Source organism: Peromyscus eremicus, chromosome 3 (genome assembly GCF_949786415.1).
Source record: "Peromyscus eremicus chromosome 3, PerEre_H2_v1, whole genome shotgun sequence".
NCBI classification, from domain to species: domain Eukaryota; kingdom Metazoa; phylum Chordata; class Mammalia; order Rodentia; family Cricetidae; genus Peromyscus; species Peromyscus eremicus.
In genome coordinates, this window is record NC_081418.1 from 90,241,355 (window position 1) to 90,267,991 (window position 26,637).

Consider the following 26,637-nt stretch of genomic DNA (forward strand, 5'->3'; position numbering starts at 1 on the left):
AGTCTTGGTTGTCTCAGGTTGACAATTAAAACTAAACATCACAGCACAGTGTGATGCATTTTTACAGTCGCTCGAAAGCTCAGCCTCATTTATTCTTTCAACTGTTTATGAGACATAAACTTCTCTTCATTTGACATCTGAAGAGAGATAAAGGTACCAGTGTTATTAAGCATCCCTGACTTCAAAGCTTGGACATAAATAGCCCCTGCCTCAATAGTGTAAAAACAGTAACAAAATGCTAAATAAAACAAACATGCATTTCATATTAAAAGTGATTGAATTTACAGTTTTATTTTCAATTATGGAGAAAGTATTTTTCTTCTCAAAATTTTATTTTCTTTAAACAGATAAAAGGCATGAATTTTATATATTAGTCATATACCTGGCCATTTTGTACCATTATCATATTAACCTTATTCACATTAAATCACAGAACAAAAAGGGTTTTATCTATATCATTCCAAAATTTATATGATGAAGTCCTTTATTTCCAACATGTATTACAAAATTATTTTTATTTTATTGTTTTATTTTATTTAGGTTTTGAATCAGTGTCTCACTGTGTAGCCCTGTTAACCAGGCTGGTCTTGAACTCAGAGATCCTCCCACATCTGGCTCTCAAAAGCGCTGGGACTGATGGTGTGCCCTTCTTTTTAAGTACCCGAAAGCACAATCTGTTGATATGCTGATATTTTAAGTTACTAAATAACTCAATATACATAATTATGTATATATATAACACATGTGTATACACATATATACGTATGTGCATATACATATAAATATATAGAGTGCATATATTCTATATAATACATATATTCTTTTCAAATATCATTCACCTTCAAGTTTGAACATCTTTTGAAGTAATGATGCAAGTTAAGGATTAATATTATAGATAAACCTAGATATGAGACAGAATAGTGATTATCTTTCTATTTTAAGAAAATTCTAAAAGTTCCTCACATTTTTAATACTAAGTTTGTTGTTTCTCAAAAAACTAATGCATTCTTCATGTATTTTCTCTCAGCAAAGTTCAGCAGCATTGAAATTATCAGTCCCTTAACATCTAGTAATATTCATCTAACATCCATCTGTTCTAATGCCTTTTTGATAGCAGCCGATCTGTAAACAGATTTCCCATGTTTACATGGCTTACCCCAGCATTCCACCTGCTTCTGGATGCCTTTGGGTAACTGTGATATTTCCTTTTTTTTTTAATTTAATTTAATTTTATTTTACAATACAATGCAGTTCTACATATCAACCACGGATTCCTTTGTTCTACCCCCTCCCGCCCCCTTCCACTTCCCCCCAGCCTCCCCCCTATTCCCACCTCATCCAGAGCAAAGCCTCCCTGGAGGACTGAGATCAACCTGGTAGACTCAGTCCAGGCAGGTCCAGTCTCCTCCTCCCAGGCCGAGCCAAGCGACCCTGTATAAGCCCCAGGTTTCAAACAGCCAACTCATGCAATGAGCACAGAACCAGGTCCCACTGCCTGGATGCCTCCCAAACAGATCAAGCCAATTGACTATCTCACCCATTCAGAGGGCCTGATCCAGTTGGTGACCCCTCAGCCATTGGTTCATAGTTTATGTGTTTCCATTTGTTTGGCTATTTGTCCCTGTGCTTTATCCAACCTTGATCTCAACAATTCTTGCTCATATAAACCCTCCTCTTTCTCGCTAATTGGACTCCTGGAGCTCCACCCGGGGCCTAGCCATGGATCTCTGCATCCAGTTCCCTCAGTCATTGGATGGGGTTTCTAGCATGACAATTATGGTGTTTGGCCATTCCATCACCAGAGTAGGTCAGTTCGGGCTGTCTCTAGACCATTGCCAGCAGTCTATTGTGGGGGTATCTTTGTGGATTTCTGTGGGCCTCTCTAGCACTTTGCTTCTTCATATTCTCATGTGGTCTTCATTTACCATGGTCTCCTATTCCTTGTTCTCCCTCTCTGTTGTTGATGCAGCTGCGATCTCCCACTCCCCCAAGCTCTCTTTCCCTCAACCCTCGCCCTTCATTACCCCCACTCATGTCCAGATTGTTCATGTAGATCTCATACATTTCTCCATCATTGGGTGATCCCCATGTCTTTCTTGGGGTCCTGGAAAACTGTGATATTTCTTAACACACACCCTTCCCTCAGGTGTTCAGGCATCTGCAGTGAGGAGTGACAGGTGATAGTCTACTGGCTTTCTGTCATCTCTCTCCTTCCTTACCTTATTTCCTCTCTCTTAATTTTATTCTTAGTTCCTTCCTTTTCATTGTTTGTCCCTTGAGAAAGGAGTTTCTTCACCACATTAAAGAAAAATCGAATTCTGAACTCATCATGGTCATTTTACTGTTGTATTATATTCTAGTTTTCACAGTCATTAAATTCTGTTTTCTTAGTTTTTTAAAACATTCTTTTTATTCTAATTCTTTAAAGGGGATACTCAAAGCTTTTTTTAAAAAAAAAAATCGTTTTAAACATAATGGAGAGCCCTGGAGAGGAGAATCAGTACTGAAGAGTACTTGTTGCTCTTTCAGAGGATCTGACTTCAGTTCTCAGCATTCACACCAGGCAGCTCACAACTGCCAGTAACTCCAGCATCAAGTCATCTGATGCCCTCTTCTGGCCTCCACAAGCACTGCACTCACATACCCATACACAGAATTATAACGTACAGAGATAAAAATATTAATTAACAAAACAAAATAAAATAATAAATGCATTTAATATTAACACACTATAGTAAATATAGCTACTAATAGGTATGTATGACTTGCTAGTAAGGATAAGTCTTTGGCATTAACTTATATATTGTTCGTAATTTTTAAAAATTATCTAAGAGTCCTTTAATTCAGATGCACACATTGTATACATATTCATGTACATGTACATATGATTTTTCTCGTACAGTTATCAAAAAAGTATTTTTGATTCTTAATAGCACTTACTGTCACAGAATGTTGTCTATTCTAAATCCCTAATCTTTCAATTTATATAAAGTTCAGGCCTCTTTTTCAATGACAGAAGTTTACAAGGTGAATTCTCTCTTATCTTTAATTTCATGATTTTAAATATGCAAATTTTCTCCAAAAATAATCTTTCCATATCAACATTGTCAGACAAATACATAACCTTCATACATATCTCAATTAATATTAGGCAAAAATTACTAGAAAATTTAATTATTTATCAATAGTAAATTCCAAATGTCATTCTTCTGATAATAGTGAATGGACTGACTCTGAACACACTGACTTCTACTTTTTATTGGTGTTTGTTTCACCCATTATCAAAGCTTTCAAGACAGTGTGAGGTGGTAAAGCATGTTCCCAGGGCATTCAATTTTGCTACGAACAATATTTCATTCATGAAGTTGTGTGCATGTATTTGATACCATTGGTGCTGTGGTTCAATTTTTTTCTGTGTTCTACATTTTTCTTTAAATGCCAGTTATGGAATTTATACCTAATATTTTATGTCCCTTTTGTCTTTTTAAGTACTCCAAAAACGGCCAGTCCTATCAGCTGGATCACTAAGGGTTCATTCCTAGGCTTGCTGTGCTTCTGTACATGACATCATGTAAAAAAATTCCAGATTAACAACAACATGAATGAAAGTATTTTTATAACAATAGCACTACAGCATGCAAATTAAAGCTTGCAGATATTGGAGGTATTTGATGGATATTATAGTTAGTTGCAGAGTTAAATCCTCTGAAGTCAAACAATGTTAAGTACCAAACATATTGCGATCTTTTCTGAAAAAATGTTTTATTCACTTATTTTATTCAACAGAAGAACTTCAAATAGTTGGATCAAATGATCTTAATGACCACCGTTTTAATTGTTACCTTGTGATGATTTTGAAATAAACTAAGTTCAAGAGCCAAATACAAAGGTGGACATTTTAAAAACTGAAAGTCAACAAAATTGTTCTTCTGTACAATATCACAAAATTCCATACTTACCCATCATTGCTTTATAACTAGTATGAAAATAAACATGCATGCTTTTATTACCATAGGAAAAAGAGAAAACTACATTCATTCACCATTTGGGTAATTTTTAAATACTAGGTTTTAGTAGTTCATTACATTTAGTACAAAAGCTAAGTATTACAGGTATGTATATAACAAAGGGAACATTTAAGAGGCTAGGAGAAGGTACCCAGGCTTTATCTGCTTTCATGGAGGAACATATAAGACTAGTTTGCTATTGTTCCTCACATATCTCCTAAAGTAGCCCTTCTACACATAAGTCCTACAAAAGATCGACTTCACTTATTCTAATATCCACAAGCACCCTTTCATAAAACACAATGAGAAGAATAATTTACAACTGAAAAATTAAAATGCAAGCCCAAATTTGTATTTATATTTAAAAGACAAAGCAACTCTATCAAGTGATTATAAAAATGTCTCATTGTTTATTTTGTGCTTATTGTCACCCACTAACCAATATTTCATGGATAGACTCTCACTCACAGACCAAAACATAAATAGGGAGAGACTCAGCACACTATCAAAAGAGCTGACAGGAGTCATAAACAGATTAAAAATACACATGAAACATTCGACCAATTACACGTAAAGGTAGAGCCATTATAATTCCTGAAAATTGTGAATGCATTACTGTTAGTGGGAAAACAGCTATGCAGATGATTAGTATACCTTGGGGCATGCTCAAAGGCTCACTATGTTCACCAGAACCCCATAAAACAGATGCAGGATTGAGGATCATCTGAGGAGATGGGATCCTATGAACTGAGGTCAGAGGGAGTTATTTGGAGGGCTGGGCGGCTGGCTCTGGAGATGAAGGGGGAGTGGCAAAGAAAGAAAATAGATGAATTCCACAACTAACAAATGTAAGACGTGGAGCCTCTGTTATAGAGAATCCTCGGAAAATGCAGCCCTACAAACACCCAGATATAAGGACTCCTCATCTCAGGACTATGATGTAATATATCTGTAGTCTTTATGCTACAAAGTGTAACAGTAGTAAATCATGAAAGCAGCAACCGCAAACTAATGCAAATCCTGTCTTTGGAAAGCGGGACTTTGTTATAATCTTCAGACTGATTAAAGGAAGACAAGGAATGGAAGGAGCACGAGGAACATGAACAATAATAATCAATAATAATAAACAATAATAATAAACCTTCTAGGACCAGTGAGATGGGTCTGCAGGTAAAGATACTTGACACCAGGCTTGATGACCTGAATTATATCTTCAGGCCCCAGAAGGTAGAAAGAGAAGACTAACTTTCAAAAGTTGCCCTCTGACCTCCACACACCCACATACCACGAATGAATGTAATATTTTAATCACTGACTTCCTTGCTTGACAGTTTTAAGGTTGTTTTGTTTGGTCTGTTCGAATTTTAAGTACGTCTCCTAATCCCCCTGCTGATGATAGCTCAGAAAACCAGGGCCATGGTGGGGACAAAATTTACAATCTTAGAGACTGACTCAAATTATCATAATATGATTGTCGATGAATACATTAGTAGGGGATCAGAAAAAAATAAGAAGCATTGGAAAGAAGAGGTATTGAAAAGAAGAGGAAAAGAAAAATTTGTTGGACAGTAACAGAAACTTCAGCTGAATTGTTCCCTCAATTATGTGGAAACTAGAACAGTGATGAGCATAGATATTTACCTGAAGATATTTCTAAGCAAAGCCATGAAGAGATGGCTTCATTTCTCCTGGCTATTTGTTTAAAAAAAACATGTCAGAGGAAAGAGGTAAACAGAAGGAAGAATTATTAAGGTTAAAAAAAGAAATGGTCTCCTATTCCTTGTTCTCCCTCTCTGTTGTTGAAACAAAGTGCTAGAGAGGCCCACAGAAATCCACAAAGATACCCCCACAACAGACTGCTGGCAATGGTCGAGAGACAGTCCGAACTGACCTACTCTGGTGATGGGATGGCCAAACACCCTAATTGTCGTGCTAGAAACCTCATCCAACTACTGAGGGATCTGGATGCAGAGATCCATGACTAGGCCCCAGGTGGATCTCTGGGAGTCCAATTAGCGAGAATGAGGAGGGTTTATATGAGAGAGAATTGTTGAGACCAAGGTCGGATAAAGCACAGAGACAAATAGCCAAACAAATGGAAACACATGAAATATGAACCAATGGCTGAGGGGTCACCAACTGGATCAGGCCCTCTGAGTGGGTGAGACAGTTGATTGGCCTGATCTGTTTGGGAGGCATCCAGGCAGTGGCACCGAGTCCTGTGCTCATTGCATGAGTCGGCTGTTTGAAACCTGGGGCCTACGCAGGGTCCCTTGGCTCGGCCTGGGAGGAGGGGACTGGACCTACCTGGACTGAGTCCACCAGGTTGATCTCAGTCTGTGGGGAAGGCTTTGCCCTGGAGGAGATTGGAATGGGGGGTGGGCTGGGGGGAAGGTGAGGGGGGCGGGAGGGGGGAGAACAAGGGAATCTGTGGCTGATATGTAGAACTTAATTGTATTGCAAAATAAAAATTAAAAAAAAAAAGAAATGGAAATTGATAATTTGGAAAATTCTCAGCCTTCAAAAATTACAAAACATGCCCAAATTAAAATAATTGCTTTCAGGAAACCATGCTGTGGGGATGTACAATCATTGCTTACTTCTTTAAAATCCTGGTCACTCTAAAAGGTCACTCTAAGAGGGGAGATCTCACAGCCTGAACATTTCAGGTGATACCCACCCAGCTCCCAGCCCATGGCTGGCAGCTAGATTAAGAGACTGTTTTGTTTCATTTCAGCTCCAAATTTATGGTTCTGATACCTGAATCCTCCATGATCTTTGCCACAAAGGTTATCCTTTGTTGAAGGATTTCATAAACTGAAGGTGTCCTCATTCTTTTTATGGTAATCTTGTCTTTCTGAGGCTCTCACTTTAAACTAATGTTCTAGCCTTTCTTTTTTTATTCTTTTGTTTTGTTTTGTCTTGAGACAAGGTCTCATTACATACCCTGGGTGACCTGGAACTCACTACGTACATCAGGCCTGCCTCTGTCTTCTGAGTTCATGAATTAAAAGATATGAGCCACCATATCTGACCTCTTACTGAAGGTCCTCTTGAGGTTTTAATGGTAAGCCTCCCTTCCACTTTAAGGCCCTGTTAAGAGGCTTTTAAGGCATTTTTGTTTCTTTCTAACACTTTCTCAACTCAAGGCTCAAACAGAGATACAAGGGCCTTTCTCTTAATAAGCCTCATTCCTTAAGGGTTATTATGTTTCAACTCCATTATCAAACCATAAGGCTCTTCATTTAATAAGAGAGGCACTCTATTGTATGACCTTATAGCCTTTTGCTAGTCCCTTATATGAATGTACACTTTAGAGTATTCAGTCAGTAAAGAGTGCTGTGGAGAGCCTAGTCCTGTGACATGGGGTTCCCTTGGCCATTGTAACAGAGGCAATGCCTGTACATGGGGATATTGAAGAAACACTTTCTAGAGGAGATTCTTCACCAGAATGAATCATCACAGGTACAAATGAGAAACTAAGAGGTTCTTGAAATGGTTAAAACCTTGGATGTAAAGGGCAGACTTCAATGGGATTACTGCACCCCTCAAATTCGACCTGTAGAAACTATGGTCACATATGCACAACAATGATATCATCAGTATTCCAAGAAAAACAAATAATTCAAGGGGCAGAGTCTCAAGCCCCAGAGGGTTGCTCACAGGACTTGGAATCTAGTAACATTTGCCCAGAGGAAGCTCTACCCTTGAGGCTAGCAAAGTTTATTCTTGTACTTCCTCACTTCTGGAACTGGAATATCTGTAACTAAGATGGTCTGTCTCTCCTACCAACTCATTTCAGAAGACTATCCCTTGCTCACTGGTGTAGAACAACTGCTGTGGGATGTTCTGTATGGCAAATGTGTTGCTAATTAGTCAATAAATAAAACACTGATTGGCCATTGGCTAGGCAGGAAGCGTAGGCGGGACAAGGAGGAGAATAAAGCTGGGAAGTGGAAGGCTGAGTCAGAGAGACACTGCCAGCCACCACAATGACAAACAGCATGTGAGGATGCCAGTAAGTCACGAGCTACTTGGCAAGGTATAGATTTATAGAAATGGATTAATTTAAGCTGTAAGAACAGTTAGCAAGAAGCCTGCCACGGCCATACAGTTTGTAACCAATATAAGTCTCTGTGTTTACTTGGTCAGGTCTGAGCGGCTGTGGGACTGGCAGGTGAGAGAGATTTGCCCTGACCGTGGGCCAGGCAGGAAAACTCTAGCTACAAACAACTTTGCTTGACTTATCCCTAAAGGGCTTACAAGAAATTGGAGATTTTAAAGGCAATGAATTAAGTGAGATTTTGAAATGCAATTGAAGCTATAATGGTTGAGACTTTCAGTAACTTGGAGACTTAATAAAAATATTTCACACATGGGGAGGATACAGAGGCTACCCCAAGTCATTGTGAATGATACACCCCAGTCCTCTCAAAACAGCTACCTTCTATTCACAGAAACTCTAAGTATAATACATTAAATAGCAAAAGGACTTTAAAATTCAATTAGGTTAAGAATAGGCAGATGTAGAGCATTTTCTGGTATATTTGAGGAGGCTCAACATAAGAGTCCTAAGAGGTTTGATCCCAGAGAGTGTACATGAATAAAGCAGAGACCAGGAAAAGAAATGCACACATTCTACAATGTTGATCTCAAATACACTGGAAGAGGCCACAGAAGGCAAGAGGCTTCTAGAAGCTTGAAAAAGCAAGGACATGACTTTCTGCTTAAGTATCCAATGAGAATGCTCCACTGCCTGTGCCTTGACATTAAAATTTCTGACCTCTAAAACCATCAAACAATAAATCTATGTTGCTTGAAGCCATTAACTTGATGGTAATTTGTTAAAGCATCCAGCACAAACCAATAAAAATAGCCTCAAGCTTCATGTGGCATAATGAATCTCTACAAATGCCTCATAAAAAGTTCACATTTTCATATTGCAGGAACTTAAGGGTTTAGATCACAAAGGACGTGATTCATGAGACACTACGCATTAATTCTCAACACTTAAAATCCTGATGACGTTCTGTGCTCTTGACAGTCACGTCGTGGAAATGTATCAACCCCAAAATGGAGCAATCCCCCATTCTAACAGGACGAAGTTTGCTTCTGAAAGTGAATGAGGAACGGCTCTTTTAGACAATGAATCCAGTGCTGCAAATGAGGGTTCCCTTCACCAAGGCCCCTCGCTTTAATTATCTCAACAATTTTATTTTCTAAAAACATCATATGAATAGTTGCCAAAAGCTACTTTAAATCATATAAGACAATGAGACAGTTCACAGCTGGAAAAATAATACGTACTTTGTAATCAGCATTATAGCATGATATATCCTCTTTAAAGGCTTCTACAGTCCTCATAGTATCATGGAATTGACCCTAGAAACATATATGGTACCAAGCCCCTTACCTGTGTAACGAGAGGCTCCAACAGCCTTTCCACCGTGAGTGTCCGGATTTCTAAACTCTTGGGATCCCATTTTAAAATGATAGGTGAAGTTGCTGAAGTCATGCTCCCTGCAGAAACATATGACATCCATTAGAAAGAATGTTCAAGGACATATGCTTTGACCATGGTGTTCAAAAGGAGTATATCACCCAAACCTAGAAGATATTTGAAGATTGTTTTAGGTCCAACTCTGAAAAATTAAGGATGGGAAAACCAGAGCCAGTACTGTGTGTTGTGAAATTCTTGGATCTGAAATATTTTAGACGGTTCCTTAGCATTCCAGTATACATCAGGATGTTACAGATGGGACCTTTAGGGAATGTAATGTTAGAATTCGAACCAGAATTCAGCTCTGACCACAATACCTGCAGCAGACCTTCATTCACAAATACTGCCATGTAGCCTACTCGGGCCATATCTATGAGTCTCTAGCTAAAAAGCTTCCAGGGACTGGATACCTTATCTGCTGTTCTAGTTCACTTTTTATTGCTATGACTAAACACTATGACCAAAGACAACTTGAAAAAAAAAAGCATTTACTTCATCTTACATGTTATAGTCTGTCATCAAAAGAAGTCAAGACAGGGATGCAAGGTGGGGCCTTGAAAGAGAAACCACAGAGGAATATTGTTTACTGCCTTGCTCTTGGTTTGTTTTTCACTAGCTTTCTTATAGCTCAGGATCATCCCTGGGGACAGCAACACCAAGAGTGGGATAGACTATGTCACATCAACTAAATATCAAGAAAATGCCCCAGAGACATGACCAGGGGTCTATCTGATAGGGACAAGTTTACAATTAAGATTTCCTCCTCCCAGGTGTATCATGGTGACAAACAAGATTAACTACCATAGCAAGGGATGTGAGAGGCCATTAAAGGGAATGATGGTAGTCAAACATCCTACTTTTTCACCCTTTCCCTCCTTGCTGCTTGGGAATCAAAGAGCCTGGCTTCAGTCTCTTGTTATGAAACCATCTCTGTCCTTAGAGAGCTATAAGTAAAAGTCTATGCTTCTGCCTCATGGGATATGATTCCCTTCTTCCTAGCCTCTACCATTCTGTCTGTCTCTGGTGCCGGGCCTTCAACTCTCTTTAGAGCCCCTGCCATGTTAGTGTCTGTGTCTGTCTGTCTATGATATGAATAACTCTTCTAATAAACTCTTTATCCACAACAATGTGTCTCAGTGTCCCTCTTGAACCCACATCCAAGAAATTTTGAGACCCGGATACCACAGAAACATTCCATCTATTTAGTGTTTAGTATGTTCTCATCTGCTATCTGCAGATAAAGGCCTGGATTTTGACCTCATGCAACTTCTGTTTTAAAGCTAAAGATAGCCAAGTCAGAGAATTATGGGTTGGTGTGACAAACATCAGGAGTACAAACAGAACTAGGAGAATCAAGAAAGTGACATTACAGCCAGAGTGGAGAGACATACAAAGAAAAACTGTGAATAAAGTATATTTGTTGTGATCACCAGATGCATGACCCCAAGGCGTTAAAACAAGTCACTTGGCTGTTACCTTATTAATTGAAACCTTAGGATATCATACACTTTGGGGCAATAATTTCCATCACTTAAATAGGACAGGTATCTTATAAATGCAATAAATTTTCATGGCTGAAAATTAGCAGCTATCTCTGGAATCACGGTAGTCATCATGGTTATATATTTACCCCACATAACGAGTGTCTGATAAGTCTATTCATCTCTAAGTCAACCTACTCTCAGTTAAGAACAACAGAGTCAGAGGTAGCCTCCTCTCCAGTCTCCAATAGGTGACCACAAAATATGACTCTGGCCTCAAAAATTAAATTATATATTCCATCTAGGGTGTGTTTCTCATCAAGATATTGCTGAATATATTCTGACATATTAACAGCAGACAGGCAACCTTAGATTGTAGAAACTGAATCTGAATTATTTGCCTGAATACCACCATAAATCAAACTGTTCATGGCTGCTTTCTTCTTTTGAATCAACATCACAACTCAATTCCATCCTCATAAATCAATACAGATGATTATTGCTACTCAAATTAACAATGCAAAGAAAGTCTCCCACAATAGGCACCATGATAAAGTACTTCTTCACCAGCCTTCCTTCCTACATCCTACAGCTAGCTAATTGTTCGCCAAAAAGACCCAACCAATTTGCTCGAGAAAAATAAGAAAAGGCAAAGGCAATGTGCTGGTATTTTATCTCTCTCCAAATGCCATGTTCTAAATAAACTGAGCACAGGGATCCAAGTACACAGATTTAGAACTGGGTTCCTTTACAACAATAATAGCTGGCACTCCCATGCTGCTGGTGCTCGGAAACATGCAGACACTTTACAATTTCCCCATTCACACTAGCAACTGCCACAGGCAGTGCTGACAAGCAGGGAATTCTGCGGCTGGGCATGGGACTTCTCCTGCTGGAGCGTGGTAAGGATGCCAGAAGCTTCCTGCATATGTTTTGATACCTTTTTGTTGCACTGATATTGTTAACAAACTTGGTGTCATAGCCTGTGCCACAAGAAGCCAAGTTCAGCCATCTGTCCTCAAGAAGCCAATCAAACACCCAAGTTAACAGCATAAAGCAGCACGGGGGTGGGGGTGGGGGTGGCGGGGAGTGACTTGATCAGGGAAGCCATGTTAGAAAGAGGGACAAAGAGATCCAGTGACCCTCTTAAGCCCATCTTAGGATTCTAGGGATTCTGAAGTGAGGCTAAAGTGTAAGGAGAGAGCTATGGATATCCACATCTAAGCAGTCCCGGTGAAGGAGTGGTCCCACCCACCTTTGTCCATTACTGCCTGAACTTCAGTTTTATTCTGTAAGGCAGCCGGACAATTTGTTAGAACTGTGTGAAAACTGTTTCCAGGACTCTGACTAGTGACTTTCCTTCTCCCATCATGAAACTCCTGGGGAAACTCATGTCTTCGGGGTTCATTATCTCCATAGTCTGATTGTCAGATTTAGAGACACAAGAGTCTCCTTAAAATATCATAAGTGATTTTTAATTCAGCAGTTAGCACCAAGTCCAATACCTGGAGAACTAGCCTGAAAACTGTTTTTTTCAAATTCTGACAGGACACTTAATGGCTAAGTCTTGTGAGAAAGCCAATTGAGTAGTGTTGAAGTCACTTTTATATGGTGCTGAAGTAACCATGAAAGACTAAGGAGAGAGGCTGGGGTAATTGTTCAGCCAGTAAAATGTTAACCACGAGGACTTAAGTTTGATATCCAGCAGCCATCTAAAAAGTCAGGCATAATGACTTGAATTTGTTATCTCAGAGCTGGTGGAAGTAGGTAGATCCTAGGGAATTGCTGGTCAGACAACCTAGCTCCATTGACCATCTCTAGGTAAAAGTAAGAGACCCTGCCTCAAAAAATAAATAAGGTGTGTGGTGAGGTGGAGAAATGCTCAGATATTAAGTGTTTACTCCTCTTGCAGAGGACTGGAATTCATTTCCCAGCACCTACATCAGGCATTTTACAACAGCCTGTAAGTCTTGTTCTAGGGAATCTGAGGCCCTCTAGCATTTTTGAGCTCTTGCACATGCATAGTACATACAAACTAATGCACCTGCACACACATTCGCATAAAAATAACATAAAACTTTTACAAAATAAACAGGATGTGCAGCACCTGAGATAAATGTCAGGAAAGCTGTTCCCTAGCCTCCACATGCATGTGTACAAACACATGAGCAGGTGTCTTCAGCCTCACCTATACACCCCCTGACCCACACAAACTAGACAGAGGATTTCCTTTGCAAGATAGGCATGCTAGTTACATAAGTTGGCAGATGAAGGAAGGCACACAGAGTCCTTTAGGAGTGTTCCAATATAGAACTTTATAAAGTAACACACAGAAAAAAAAACACTGGGGTGAGAACCAAAAATGCTGGCACAGTCACCTCAGAGCCACTGATGTGGCTTCAAATAAAAAAGATAAATGCTCCTGAGCAGAACTCTAAGCTTTCTATGAGCCCAGGAGCAGAGTTAGTCACAGCCCAGTCCTGAAGGTCACAGGACTAACATAAAAGAAGAGTTGCTTGTCAAATTACTCAATGTATTCCCTTAGGAATAAACCTCAATCATTTCTCAGCAACACAGGTCATATTCAGTCACACACACACACACACACACACACACACACACACACACACCAAAAAAAAAAGTTTACATGTTATGAATTCATTAAAAAGGAACTGTAATGATGCTTTTCTCAAGCATGCTGTCATTACTGGACAGGTCAGAATTGAAGCCTGTCCTTGGCTGTCCTATCAAGCTGGGAGCAACCACCTGTTCTCAAAAGGCAAATTAAACACAAGCATTACAGAGAACACATAAAAGGGAAATGTACTCAATGTGGTGAAACCAGGGTAAGGTCGTGGAGAACAAAGTGGCCACTACCTCAGGTCCACTTGTGGTCTGCTATCATGAGAGTTAGGTTCCAAAGAGAAGACAAGAAGTTTGAACCCTTAAATAGTTACAATCAAAATGTGGTTCTGCCCATCAGCATTGTCTGGACTCCAATCTCGCCTGCAAGCTCTTTTGACGACTGTGTGAAATCTCTTGTAGAAGGCAAGCTCCAGCTCTGGCTGGTACCAGGCTTCAGCTTATTGCTTCTCCCAACAGGAGAGTCCTGCAGAAATTCCAGTTCCATGGGGCACACTATCTCTTCATCTGGTAGCCAAAGGGACAGGCAAGAGTGTCTCTGCAGAATATCTTCAGCACTGCCAAGATGCTTGCACTGTTTGCTATAAAGTTAAAAATCCAAAAGGAGGAAACCCACCTGTACACCACAATCTTCCCACCACTTGCCCTATGACCACATTTGGAAGTAGAGGTAGAGCTGTGCTGTGGGATGTCTTTCTCTATGCTACGAATATGTTTTATTACCATTGGTTAATAATAATTAAAAAAAAAAAGCTTCTTTGGCCTATAAGAAGGCAGATAATAGCCAGGTGGGAAATCCAAGAAGAGGTACAGGGAGAAGAGCGCAGAGTCAGAGAGATGCCAACATGCCTCCCAAGAAGCAAGATGTGAAAGTACTGGTAAGCTATCGGCCATGTGAATCTAAATAGATTAATAGAAATGGGTTAATTTAAGATATAATAACTAGCTAGTAATAAGCCTGAGCCATAGGCCAGACAGTTTATAATTAATATTAAGCCTCTGAGTGATTATTTTAAAAGCAGCTACAGGACTGTGAGGCCAGGATGGGACAGAGAAAAACATCCAGCTACAGAACTGGGTTCAGAATGTTACTATTTGAGATTTCATTGGGCTAGCTCTGAAGAGAACCTAGCAAAGCCAACCACTGAGCCTCTGATAAAGGTAAGAATTTTCTTCATCTTTAATACTGCTGTAACCCTGGCAATATGCAATTTCTACAATAAACATGTCTGCCTTGTTATTCTGAGTACCATTGCTTTATACAATATCTACTCTCCTTGTACTGAAACACTTGAAGAGAGAATGTATAGCCAGTTGAAATGCCACAAAACCATTAAAAAATTATAGTTTGGTGATCATGCCCATAGTCTTCTAGGTTCATCAATTGATCTCTGCCCCTGGAGTTCTAATGGGCACAGAGAAAGACACAGAAGAGAATAATTAAGCAAACACACCCACCCTTTTGACATTGTATTATCTATAAAGTACCCATTGTAGAAATGCATAATGAAGTAATCAAAGTTGACATAAAAAAATCATGTTTCCATAAGTTAGTAAGTTTATGACTTAGTGTTGAACATCTTTATCCAGGGCAAATGGGACCTGGAGGCCATGGGTTGGGCATGTCTGTAAAAAATTAGTATAGTTAGTTCATGGGAATTGACACGTGGGCATCTGGTCCATGACACATTCAACATGGCTGACTCCTGCTGAGGACATCATCCTACTGGGACATTCAATATTTGTAATGTATCTGTCCTGGTTTTGTCTTTCTGCTGCAGTGAAAAACATCTGACAAAAAGCATTTTGTGAAGAAGATATTTTATGTGAGCTTACAGGTTATAGTCCATCATCAAAGGCTGCCAAGTCAGGAACTCAAGCCAAAAGCCTGGAGGAGAAACCACAGAGGAAGGCTACTTACTGGCTGGCATCCAGACTCAAAGTCAGCTGCACTTCTTATATAAGCCAGGTCTACTCCTCTATGAGTAAAAATACCTAAAATGAGTGGAGCCCTCCTATATCAATTAGAAACCAAGAAAATGCCCCATAGACACAGCAACAGTCCAGACTGATGGTGGCAATTCTTCAGGTGAGATTCCTTCTCCCGGTGCATCATGTTGACAGCCATGATCTGTTAGGGAATTACAAAATTCAGTGTCTTTTAATGTAGACATTGGGGTTTTGTTTTTAACTGTTATTTTATTTATTATTATTGCTCTGTGTGGGATTTCAGGCACATGCCTGCCACACTGCTTGTGTGGAAGTCAGAAAACAATTCTCAAAAGTTGGTTCTTCTCCCACCCCAGGTTCCGAGTATGGAACTCACATTGTCAGCACTTCATAGTCAACTGTCTGCAGTGGTTTCCTAGCTGGAAATCCCCCATTGTACTGCTTCATTCAGTCATGACAGTCAAGAAAGAAGGACCAGGGAAGTTGTGCTTCCAGCTAGGCTGCCATGCTTAGTTACAACAAGCCTGAACAGGCAACCTCAGAAAAATCATTGTGGTGAGATAGACCATACTTATTTTTATACATCACAAATCAGCAAGACTTTGTCATGGGTGGTTATCCAGCAGCTTGCTAACATAATGATGTCCATAGAATTTTTAAATTAATGCCTGACAATGATTCACCTTGGGAATAATGTCCAATCATTTGTCTTTCCTTAGCCCCAGATTCCTCAAGTAAAAATCACACACAATCACATGTATTTCATAAAATCGCTATTAAATAACTTAAGGGATAGGATGCATACCAATATTTCTGGAAACATTAGTTATTTTTATTAATAGTAATTATTTTCCCAAAATATAATGTGTTTTCATCACCAAAGGAATAGGAATATACATATTCAAAACAGACTCATCTAGCAAGACCAGATCTCACAGTTTGGGGGATAGAGCCCCAGCACCATAAGCCTGTGAACAATATTCTCAATATATATATGTTTGCTTAAGCATTTATGTAGGTAAAACAATAACATACACAATGAACATAAAGCTCTGAAATGTTTAAAAAGTGAATATCAAGATGATAAGGCTACCTTCCTTCTGATATTAGAATTATAGAAGCCCAAAGAAAAGCAATTCATTTATTATCTGAGATGATTTTCTTCTTAACAAGTATCAAATTGTATATTCATAAATGGTGACCACATAGCCCATCTGGTAATCTTCTTGATAAATGTGGAATATCTACAGTGGTAAGGAAGAGGCTTTCATCAGCAGTTCTTTGTCATTCACAATAGAAAAGTAAAGCTTAAGAATAATTCAAAGGCAGAAGGAGAAGAGATTCCTGTCAGCAGCAAGGGTCAAATGCCTTGTTTCCACGTTGGCAGTGAGGGTCATGTGCCTTGTTTCCATGTATGGAGCCCTAACCAGAAAAATCCATCTTGAAGTCAACTTCTCCAGGGTCTGCTTTCAAGTGTCCAATAGGTTAATGATATGCATCATTCCTTGTAGGTATCCACTTTACAAATCCTCCTGGAAATTGCCCTTGAACACCTCCCTCCCTCCCTTTCTTCATCCTACTGTTCTCTTAATCATCTCACTGTTTTCTAATCATCTAAGTGCCTGCCCCACCTGCTTTCCATTATGTGCCTCTGGCTTCAGACTCAGATCATCAAGTCTTTCTGATCACAAATGCCAATAGTGAATTCCACAAAACTGTTTATAGGACAGGCTAGCATCTGCTGATGTGTAAATTCAAATGAAAATAAAGACAGATAATATCTATTATTATCCTTATTAGACAGATGTGACCATAACTACCTTCATAAATATTTGGAAGAGTGAGTTTATTAATTTAAGATTCTGGCTGTTGTCTAGTAAACAAGGATAGTAACATTTTGTTGCAAATGGATTTGTTTTGAAAAATCAATGGAATCATTGTAGGTACAAAAATGATGTATTTTCTTCTTTGCAGTACTTATAGGAATTTCACCTTAGTCATCAAGATATGTATTGGGATATGAGTGAAAATGGACATTTTGCAAGACAAGAGCCTGAAAACTCAGACTTTAACGAAACATGGAAAAATATGCATGACAACACCTCTCAAAGAGTTCAGCATTCCCCAGAAGCTGAAGAAGGTATCATATAGGGTAATGTAGAGACTATTAACATATAGGTTAATATAGATAATGAAATATATAGGTTAATGTAGTGCATGAAACATATAGTTTAATGAGATGTTGGTGTTACTACCACACATTGTGAAAGGGGAAACTGAGTCACAGCACAGTTAAAGAAGTATCTCATGGCCATAAAATTTCAACCTTAAGTGTCTTGATTTTACAGTTTATGTCCCTGAGCCTGGTATGTGGCCCTTGAGAAGAATCCGGAGCTGCTGACTTCCAACTGGTGCTCCTTGAAAGATTTGGGGGTCCATTCATCGTTGCCAGATAATACTGGAGAAACAGGTTCTTAGTCTCATCAATAAAAGAATGTAAGAACAAACTCAAGAGAAGCATGAGGACAAATTTATTAGAGTTAAAAACAAACCAAAAAAAAAAAACCAATAAACAAAACCAGCAGACAAGCTGTAACTCTTGTCAGCTGTCTGGAGAAGAAAAATGGAGAAGAGAAGAAGAAAAGAAAAACAAACAAAAACTAGCAGCTTCTGAGGTAAGGCAGTGTGGAGGGTAGCTATATGGTAGACAAGAAGGGGCACTTCTTCGGGGAGGGCAGCTCTAGAGAAACAATGAAAACCCCAAACTACTGGAGACACAGCATGCTTCGGCTCTGGCTAGTATCCAAAAGGAAAAGAAGAGTAGGAAAAGGAAAAGCTACTCCTTCCTAAGTCAGGGCTCACAAAAGCAAGGAGACCCAGCTAGGTATCATGGTATCTACAAAACTATATGGATGCATGGGTGGGGGTTCTAGGGAGGAAGATTACATTGATTCGTGAAAGGGCTAATTATTATTCCTATCTCTTTTACAATGTATTTTTGTGTGTATGGGTGTTTTGCGTGCATGTATGTCAGTCCACCACATGCCTGCTTTTAGCTCACTGAGGCCAGAATAAGGAATAGGACTCCCTGGAAGGGAAGTTACAGGTGGGATGAACCATCATGTGGGTGCTGAGAATCAAACCTGGGTCCTCTGGAAGAGCAGCCAGTGCTCTTCACCACTGATCCATCTCTCCAACTTTCCTCCCTTGTCTTTAGCATAGCTTACCACAGATGCCTTCCTGACAGTGGTCCCTTAGACAGATGACTGAACTGCTCATTTGGATTAACTCTTAAAGAGGAAGACATTGGCTTGTCTGCACCTCTTGCTAGATTCCACATTGCTATAACATTCTCCACTCTGAAGAAGTAACCCTCACATAGTTTAGGAGATGGTTGAAGCTGGGGCATAGTTATAACCCATTTTTAAAAGAAAATCTAAGAGACCTACGTTCTAAAGCTGTTCACTAGAAGGGGTTAATGTCTGGACTGGAATTTTACTTCCTAGCATCAAGCATAACCTCCAGACAGGGTGTTCACTTAGGAGGTAAGAAAACAGAGCTCCCTTCTAGCATTGCTGATAAGAGAACTGGGAGCATTTTGAAACTGCTGCTTTGGGGATTTCTGCCCTGAGCTGCCCATCTAGTTGGTCTTCTTTTCTCAACAATGGCTTGATATCTTGTGAGATCGGAGACTGTGAAGTTCCTAAGAAGAGATTCCAGTGAAATGCATCTGAGCCTTTGAGTTCAGTCAGTAAGAGACAATAAATGTAGGTTCCCACATGCTTTTTTCCTTAAAACTCCCCTGGGGGAACATTCATACACAGATTGTTAGGACTTTTGAGAGAGTGTTTCTGATCCACTAAAGTTAGCTGGGTTTGAGCACTTGTGTCAAGCTTCCAGACCCAGGTTCCACACCTGGCTAGAAACCATTACAATTCATTAAGATAATATCATATCATCACCAGATGCCTTTGATATAACACCTTCCCTTATATAGGGACTATAAAAGGGGTTTTCTAATTATATTATTCAGAATATTATAATAGTTCTAATTTGTTAATAAAGGAAATAATTTTTCATACTAAAGTATCTTTTTCAAAAGGTTTTTTGCCATAGGCGAGAATAAGGTAGTAAAATGTACGCTGACCCTCAGCAGACACTTGTGTTATAGTGACAGTGCATTTGAGTGGAAGCCAGAGAGGAAGGATGCCTGGCATTCTTCCTGGTGGTACTCTGAGCTGGAGATGGTCAGATTCAGCATAGCATAGGGATGTCCCGCTTACTTTCCCCTGCAACCTCTGCTCATTTTAAACACACATCCTCTTACTTTGACAATAAAGTGCCCTTTGCATAAAAACCATCACAGTCCTCTACATAATAACCATCCAGAGCTCTGGATCAGTGAACTGAAAGGTGACCTGAGAAGCAAGTGGTTGCTGCAATTATAGAATCTGTCACCATGCCCATTCAAAATTGAAATAATGTACAATTTCAAAGTATTCCTTGCTTTGTTGTGGGAGAAAGGAGGCAAGTAATCTGCTACTGTTAAAGTAAGGTGTAACACTCCCTCCTGCCCATATAGCTAGGTGTCTGCAGGTCCCCTGTTAACGGCAAAGCCATAAGTCTTAACAAAATGCTAAAAGAATTCTACAAAGCAAAAATAACATTCTATGTAATAGCATTTCATGTCAAAGCTTAAATGCATGCTAAGTAATGCCTTAATTACATGAAAAATGAGGTAAAAGGAATAGAATTATTGTATCTTCATTGGTGCCTCCTTTTTCTTCTCTTGAAGTAAAATGTCACTGTGAGAAAATAGGAGAAGAAAGCTACACACTCTCAAGCCTTTAGTTGACAAAGTAAGACTAAAGGTTTATAATCTAGAGTTTCATGATTCAAAGAAATACTTATGTGCTTACCTTGCTTAGGTGCCTTTCTAATGGGATGTTAGACTTAGAATAGTGTACTCACAAATTCTGAAGTGATTTCTCAACTTAATAAAACTTTACTACTCCTGAGTATCCTAATTGAAAGACAGTAATCTGAAATTGAAAATGAATTCTACTATCAGTCTAGTTCATTTCCTGTCTTCTCATTGCATCGGAAATCTTATTTGTATTAATATTGGAAGCACAAACAAAATATTTTCCTGTAGTATGGCTTTCTTTCCATTTGTCTAGGAATGCATATGAAATACAGATAGTAGCATCTACTTCTATATCATGTGTTAAGTGTCCAACACCGCACATACAATAGAGATTCTTAAACCAAACCAATTGACTGATGGTTAACATGGGCCTTATCATGCAATTCAGACCATACAACCAAATTTCCCATTACAAAACCAAAGTCAGAGCTATTAGTATTCTAGATAACATATTTTGTGGAATTATATTTAAGGTCCAATAATAGCTTCAAATAAATTAATCAGAGCATAACTTCTTTAGGAATTAACCTATTCACTGTCCCTCTAACCTTCCATAAATTAGAATTCCATGTGCAGCAATTATACACTCTAATCTCCCACATTCATTTCAATGTAATCAATTCAATATAATCACAGCATTCATATTTCAGAATACAGCTGAAAACCTGCCAAACGTCCCCTGTTATCTTTGGTTTCACTATATAATTCACACAAACTAATTGCCCGAAACGTCCCTTTGGAGAGAACTTAAAAGATTGCTTAATTCTCTTCTCCAACAAGGACTCTTTATAACTATGTCAACACTCCACTTTCTGACATGGAACGACTGGGTTATACTTCTTTTACACAGTCGTTGGTTCCAATTTCGATATGACAACATGATAACACATGGTTTCTGACTCTTCCCAATATTCCCAACTGGGACAGCTTCTGCTCCTTCACACAGACAAGCACAGAGTTGGTCATTAGTTAAAAAATGCTATGGTTATCAGGGAATCAGCTCTACCAAGTTAAGCCTTGGAGTTGATATGTAAATATTATGTCATGAGTGTGTGTGTGTGTGTGTGTGTGTGTGTGTGTGTGTGTGTACGTGTGTGTGTTTGTGTGTGTGCATGTTTGTACCCACCTGCATGCGTGAGTTCTCCTGCATGTGCACATGTAAAAAGAGTTGAAAAAAAAGAATGTCTCGATTTTTATGAATACAAGGTATATTTGACTCAGTAGTATGCTGTAGATTTCACAGCCGAGTGGTGATGCCGCACACCTTTAATCACAGAATTCGGGAAGCAGAGCCAGGCGGATCTCTGTGAATTTGAGGCCAGCCTGGGCTACAGAGTGAGTTCCAGAAAAGGTGCCAAAGCTACACAGAGAAACCCTGTCTTGAAAAACACCAAAATAAATAAATCAAACTGTAGATTTCACTTGTATGATAAAGTAAATTGATGAGTAAATAAGATTTTCAACACCAATGGCTTCCTGTTATAAGCACGTAAGTCCCATCCTACAACACATCACTTAAATTTAAAGCCTTCTGACTCTTCCTTAGTTCCTTTATCTACACATTATTGTTATCTATTCATTTGGTACATATGTATTAACTACCCAAGGCAAGCAAAGCCCTACAAGTTTGTACTGGAAGCATCAAGGTGAATTATACTCACATAGTTTTGCCTGAGATTTGTTATCATCAGGTGTTTTGAGGGTTGATATTCCCTGTCACCTTGAGAGGATTTAGAATTACTAGTAAGCAAACCTGTGAGGATGTCTGTGGTAAGTAGATTCCTACAGAGGTTGAACTGAGGTGGGAGGATGACCTCACATGTGGGTGACCCCACTCTCTGGGCTGCAGTCTTAGACTAAACACAAAAGAAAATGCAAGCTGAGCACTGGCCTTCATTGTTCTTGGCTTTCTAATGACAAATACCATGTGTGCAGTCACCTCAGTTTCCTCGTATGCATCCAGGTCTTCCCTGCCATGATGGGCGGTCCTCTCACACTATATGCCCAAACAAGCTCTTTATTACATTTCTTTCATTGTATATTTTATCTCAGTAACAGAGAGATCAACTAATACCAGAGTAAAAGTAGAATCACTCGAGAGATGGGTTCTCACAGAGAGGGCATATCTAGGGTCAGTCATCCCAGAAGATGCCCATCCTTATAAGCAAACAGTACATTTGGAGCATACAGAGGACAGTCAATCAAAGGCACCTCCACGTTTTGAAGATCTCTATGGAGCTATGTTGTGTAGATTGGTAATACACTGCTTAACAAAGTAATGGATAAATAATAAATGTCCCTTTGAGTTCCAGTCAGGAAAACTTTAAAAAAATCAAAGAGATAACAGTATGAGAAAGTCTGTCAAATAGCTCCAGGGAAGAAAGTTTAAAGAACACAGCAATAATAAATATAATATTATAGAAAAATGAAGATATTTTATTAGGACTTACATTGAATAGCAAAGTGGTTATGAGGATACTTTATTAGTACATAATACCTTGCATTTTGAAACAAGCCAAAGTGGATTATCATATTGTACTTTTTAAAGTCAAAGTTAAATCCACAGGTATGCTGGTGACTTAATAAGGATTTAGGTTGCAGAAACTTCACAGGGATACAATTTAAGCCTAATGCCCCTGCTTTCTACATTTTCTCCTGGCCTAAAGTAGCTTGTTTGCTGAACTGAATATAAACACATAGCCCTTCTCTATACAATGGCAAGCTATGACAAATGGCAACTAGTTTTCCTGAACAGGGCTAGCATTGACCCTTCCCATTGATTGACAGGAATTGAAAGGTCACAATACATTATGACAATTATATTTGTTTAGCAGTGTTTTACTGTGAGGATTGATATTTCAACACCGGCAGTGCTAGCATGCCCACTGCTAAATTGCCTTATTAATCTTGAGATTCTTGTGTTTAAAGGAGAAACAAATAATAATGTAAGTTTCCTTCTGGTCATCTGCAGCATTTATTTTAGTGTGTATGAACCTAAAAATGCCTCAGGAGATCAGGTTCTGTAAATAGAAAACGAGATCGGTTCCGCTGCATTTAGGAAATGTAAGAGTCTGCTATGGCTGTGCACTTTGAGGGAGTTAACACTTTTCAATAAATTCATGATGTTTATATTAGGCAGTAATAGAGAATACATTGATGACTGCTCATCATTGACAAAGCTTATCTTTTCCAATAGTTGCACATGGTGTCATCAAATTCTGGTTGTGCTAGAGTTGAGCAGGAGTCCAGGATCTCCTTGAGTGATGTGTACACAAAATGGCAATGCAGGAGAACTAGCAGGTGCATCATGCTCTTTCCTGGGCAGTGACCCAATGCTTCTTTTCAGGGGCTACTTTATGTGGTCTTTTCATACTTCGAAGCCAATGTGTCAGGACCCCAATTTTAATGAGAAGAAATAAAACTCAAGATTTAGAGCCATTTATCTGAAGTCTAATAAAATTCAATCCAAATTTGTTTAAAATCTGTGTCTTTCAAGTACATTTCTCAAAACTAACCAAAAGTTCTTGCCAAATACTAATAATTTGAGGAGGAATATAGACCATTCCCTTAAGCTTCTCAAAAATAAGTGATTCTAAAATACTCAAAGTTACCTAAGGTAACTAAAGTTTGTTTACTTTTTCTAAACTTTTATGTTGTTAAAGAAAGCTAGACTTTCCAAAATAAAGATTTATTTTTTTTTTTTATTTTAAGTTTCTGAGTGTTTGCCTGCATTTATGTGCACCATGTGTGGGCAGTTCCTACAGCAGCCAGAAGAGGGAGGCAGATTCCTGTGGAACTGGAGTCACATGATCGTGAGCTACTACGTGAGTGCTAGGAACTGAGTCCTGGTCCTGTCCAAGAGCAACAAGAACTCTTACCCACTGAGCCCTCTCTCCTGCTCCTAGAGAAGACTAGACTTTCCTAACACCAATCTCTTGGTATTTCCTTAATTACCTAAGGGAAAACCTGCTAGATCATATCTAATATAGAAGGCATTTGTTTCATTCGAGGTGTAAAAAATCTTCAACAAATAAGTCAAAACATGTGGGTATTATATCCCCATTCTTGGGTGACCAGAATCACCTCAGAGAATTCATCTGAGGAAATTTATCAGCTTGTGTTTCTACCTTTACCTACTTTACAATTGTCTCTTTTAAGATCAGGCTTATTTCTTCATTTCTACAACTGATTCTCTCTTGCCTGTGATGTTATTTCACAGATACATCCTCTTCCCTGTAGCCTCATTTTTTTCCCCCTGGATCTTTCCAATCTGTGAAAGTCAGAGTAAAAGACTAAAATGTACGCAAACATGCACACACACACACACACACACACACACACACACACACACACACTGCACTCTTCTATCTATTCCTCTTTTGACATTCTCTGCTCTCTCTTCATAGCCTGCCTCCTGAGCAGCTAGTGTAATCCCTGTTCCATTTCCTCACTGCCTACTCATATTCCAGCCCACCACAATCTGGCTTCTGCCCTCCATTCCAAAAACGTTATCCTTGCAATGTTAAGAATGATCCCTAGTGGTTTGATTCAATGGGCCTTATGTGACTTGCCAGCTCATACACTAAAGTCAGATTGCTGTGGAGATTATCATGATCCCTGGGCAGCGTTGATAGGCAAATTCATGCAGCATTCCATATTTTTACAGTATGAACTCATTTTGTTATATATATAGATATATATTTTGATGCAGAGCATATATTTGCATATAGAAAAAGCCTGGAAAGATGTATCAAATTTGAACAGTAGTTATCCAGGGTGATGGGATTTGGGATGACAAATTATACACATAAATATATATATATATATATATATATATATATATATATATATATATATATATATATATATATACATGCTACTTATGTAATGATTACACGTTCCTTATCTAATAAAAAGAAATCTATCTCAAAATATCCAGGGTCCCCTTTCAGTTCTCATCTTATTTGCCTTCACAGAAGTGTTTTGACAATTTAGTTCTATCCTTAGTCTCAAGGACACCATATTCTCTTGGTATTCCTCCACCTTCTTAGCATATAGCTCTCAGTTCTCTTTGAGATCTCATTTTCTTTATCTCTCTCCTTAAATTTACCACCCACACTCCATCACTGTCCATCTCTGATACCTATCCCTCAGATAGTCGCTTTCTCAACTCCTTCCTGTTCGTGGATTATCTGATTTCAAAATTCCCAAAGCTCTTTCTCTAGGCTCAGGTCTTCTGTCTCAATTCTCGCCACCTATATTCAACCATAAGCTAAGCTTTCAAGTGCTTAAAATGAACTCATTTTCCCCACAAGTTGGGTCCAAATCTTATGATTGCAACATCAATGGGTAGATTCATCTTTTTATGAAAATCAACTAAAAAATGTGACAGCTGCCTTTGTTTCCTTTTTGTCATTTTCTACATCAAACAAATTGGTCACCCATCACAAATTCTAGTACATATACATATATATATATATATATATATATATATATATATATATATGTGATATATATATCACAGTCTAACTTTTTCCCATAATCTCTCACATTAACCAAAAATTTCACCATTTCTTCTTTATTGAAACCATTCCTTGGCTGCTCATGTCATGTTCAGTCTTATCCATCCTGCCTCCTCTTTCTCTTCTCCAACAAGAATGACTTTCCTAAATCACAAATTACAACATGGTGCTGCACTATTTATAAAGTCTCTTACGGTTCTTATTGTTTAAATATGTAGTTGAAGATCCTTTAGCTGTCCCCCCAGGACAGATTCCATAGTCAATACTCATTTACCTTGCATCTTCAGTCTTCCTGAATGCCAGACTTAGTGACCTGCAAGCAGCTCTCCCAACATCAGTCTTCCTTGCCCATGAGCCACTTTTCATTAACCCTGCAAGGAAACTCCATCCATGATTCTTTACTTGCCTCATTCTCTATCATCATTCAAGCCCCAAGTCTGCTCATTTCATGACCTGTCCAGGATCATCTTCTTTCACAAAATACATCATGCTTCCCATAGGGGGGCCATAAGTCACATCCTATTTTAGTTGTTGATTCTGTTATCTTTCATACCTGAATCCTGAGATCCATGAGGATAGGACTGTGTATTTAATTTGTTTGTAATAA

The 26,637-nt window shown here is 38.8% G+C and overlaps 1 protein-coding gene across 3 annotated transcripts in view; it reads right to left on the bottom strand.

Moving 5' to 3' along the window:
- The window catches only part of Ctnna2 (catenin alpha 2), a 1,136,313-nt gene that overhangs the window by 976,193 nt on the left and 133,483 nt on the right, over positions 1–26,637 (bottom strand). For all 3 annotated transcript variants that reach the window (XM_059258010.1, XM_059258006.1, XM_059258007.1), the window contains one exon: positions 9,421–9,527. In XM_059258010.1, coding sequence (XP_059113993.1) covers positions 9,421–9,522 — 102 coding nt within the window. In that variant the 5' untranslated portion in view covers positions 9,523–9,527. The remainder of the gene's footprint in view (positions 1–9,420; positions 9,528–26,637) is intronic.